At 63.9% G+C, this 416-nt stretch overlaps 1 protein-coding gene across 1 annotated transcript in view; it reads right to left on the bottom strand.

Annotated features, from left to right (window-relative positions):
* LOC104081510 (kinesin-like protein KIF1A) overlaps positions 1 to 416 on the bottom strand; it is a gene marked incomplete at both ends in the record, with an annotated part of 13765 nt that overhangs the window by 10156 nt on the left and 3193 nt on the right. Inside the window, one exon of the mRNA XM_009584289.1 lies at positions 282 to 299. Within this exon, the coding sequence (XP_009582584.1) occupies positions 282 to 299 (18 nt within the window). The remainder of the gene's footprint in view (positions 1 to 281; positions 300 to 416) is intronic.

The following is a 416-nucleotide window of genomic DNA, read 5'->3' as shown; positions in this document are numbered from 1 at the left end:
GGATGGCTCTGCCCAGCCACCACGACCTCAGGCAGCTCTGCTCAGCTCCACAGGTCCTGCCTGTGAAATGCCCTGCCTGGGCTGGGCCAGGTGTTTCACGCCAGGTACCAAGATTCACAGGGTAAGGAGGGTGATGAGGATGCTGAGGGCTCTGCCAGCCTCCAGGAGAAGCGTGGCTTGGGTCCGGGCAGAGCCTCACCCCCAAACCACCCTGTGACCCACTCCCACCTGCCTGTGCTAAAAATCAACCCCTCCTTCCCCAGCCCGGCCAGGGCTCCTACCTTGTTCGGCCCCGAATCCTGCAAAGAAAGTGGAGAGACTGTTAAAGTCAGCTGCTCCCCTCCACAGCGCCCACCGCAGCTCCCCATCCCCCAAGCAGAGAGCAGCAGGCGCGGGTCCCTGGGGGGCCGGCAGAC

This window comes from Fulmarus glacialis, unplaced genomic scaffold (assembly GCF_000690835.1).
Source record: "Fulmarus glacialis isolate BGI_N327 unplaced genomic scaffold, ASM69083v1 scaffold27518, whole genome shotgun sequence".
Classification (NCBI taxonomy): Eukaryota; Metazoa; Chordata; class Aves; order Procellariiformes; family Procellariidae; genus Fulmarus; species Fulmarus glacialis.
This window is presented reverse-complemented; position numbering and strand designations above follow the sequence as displayed.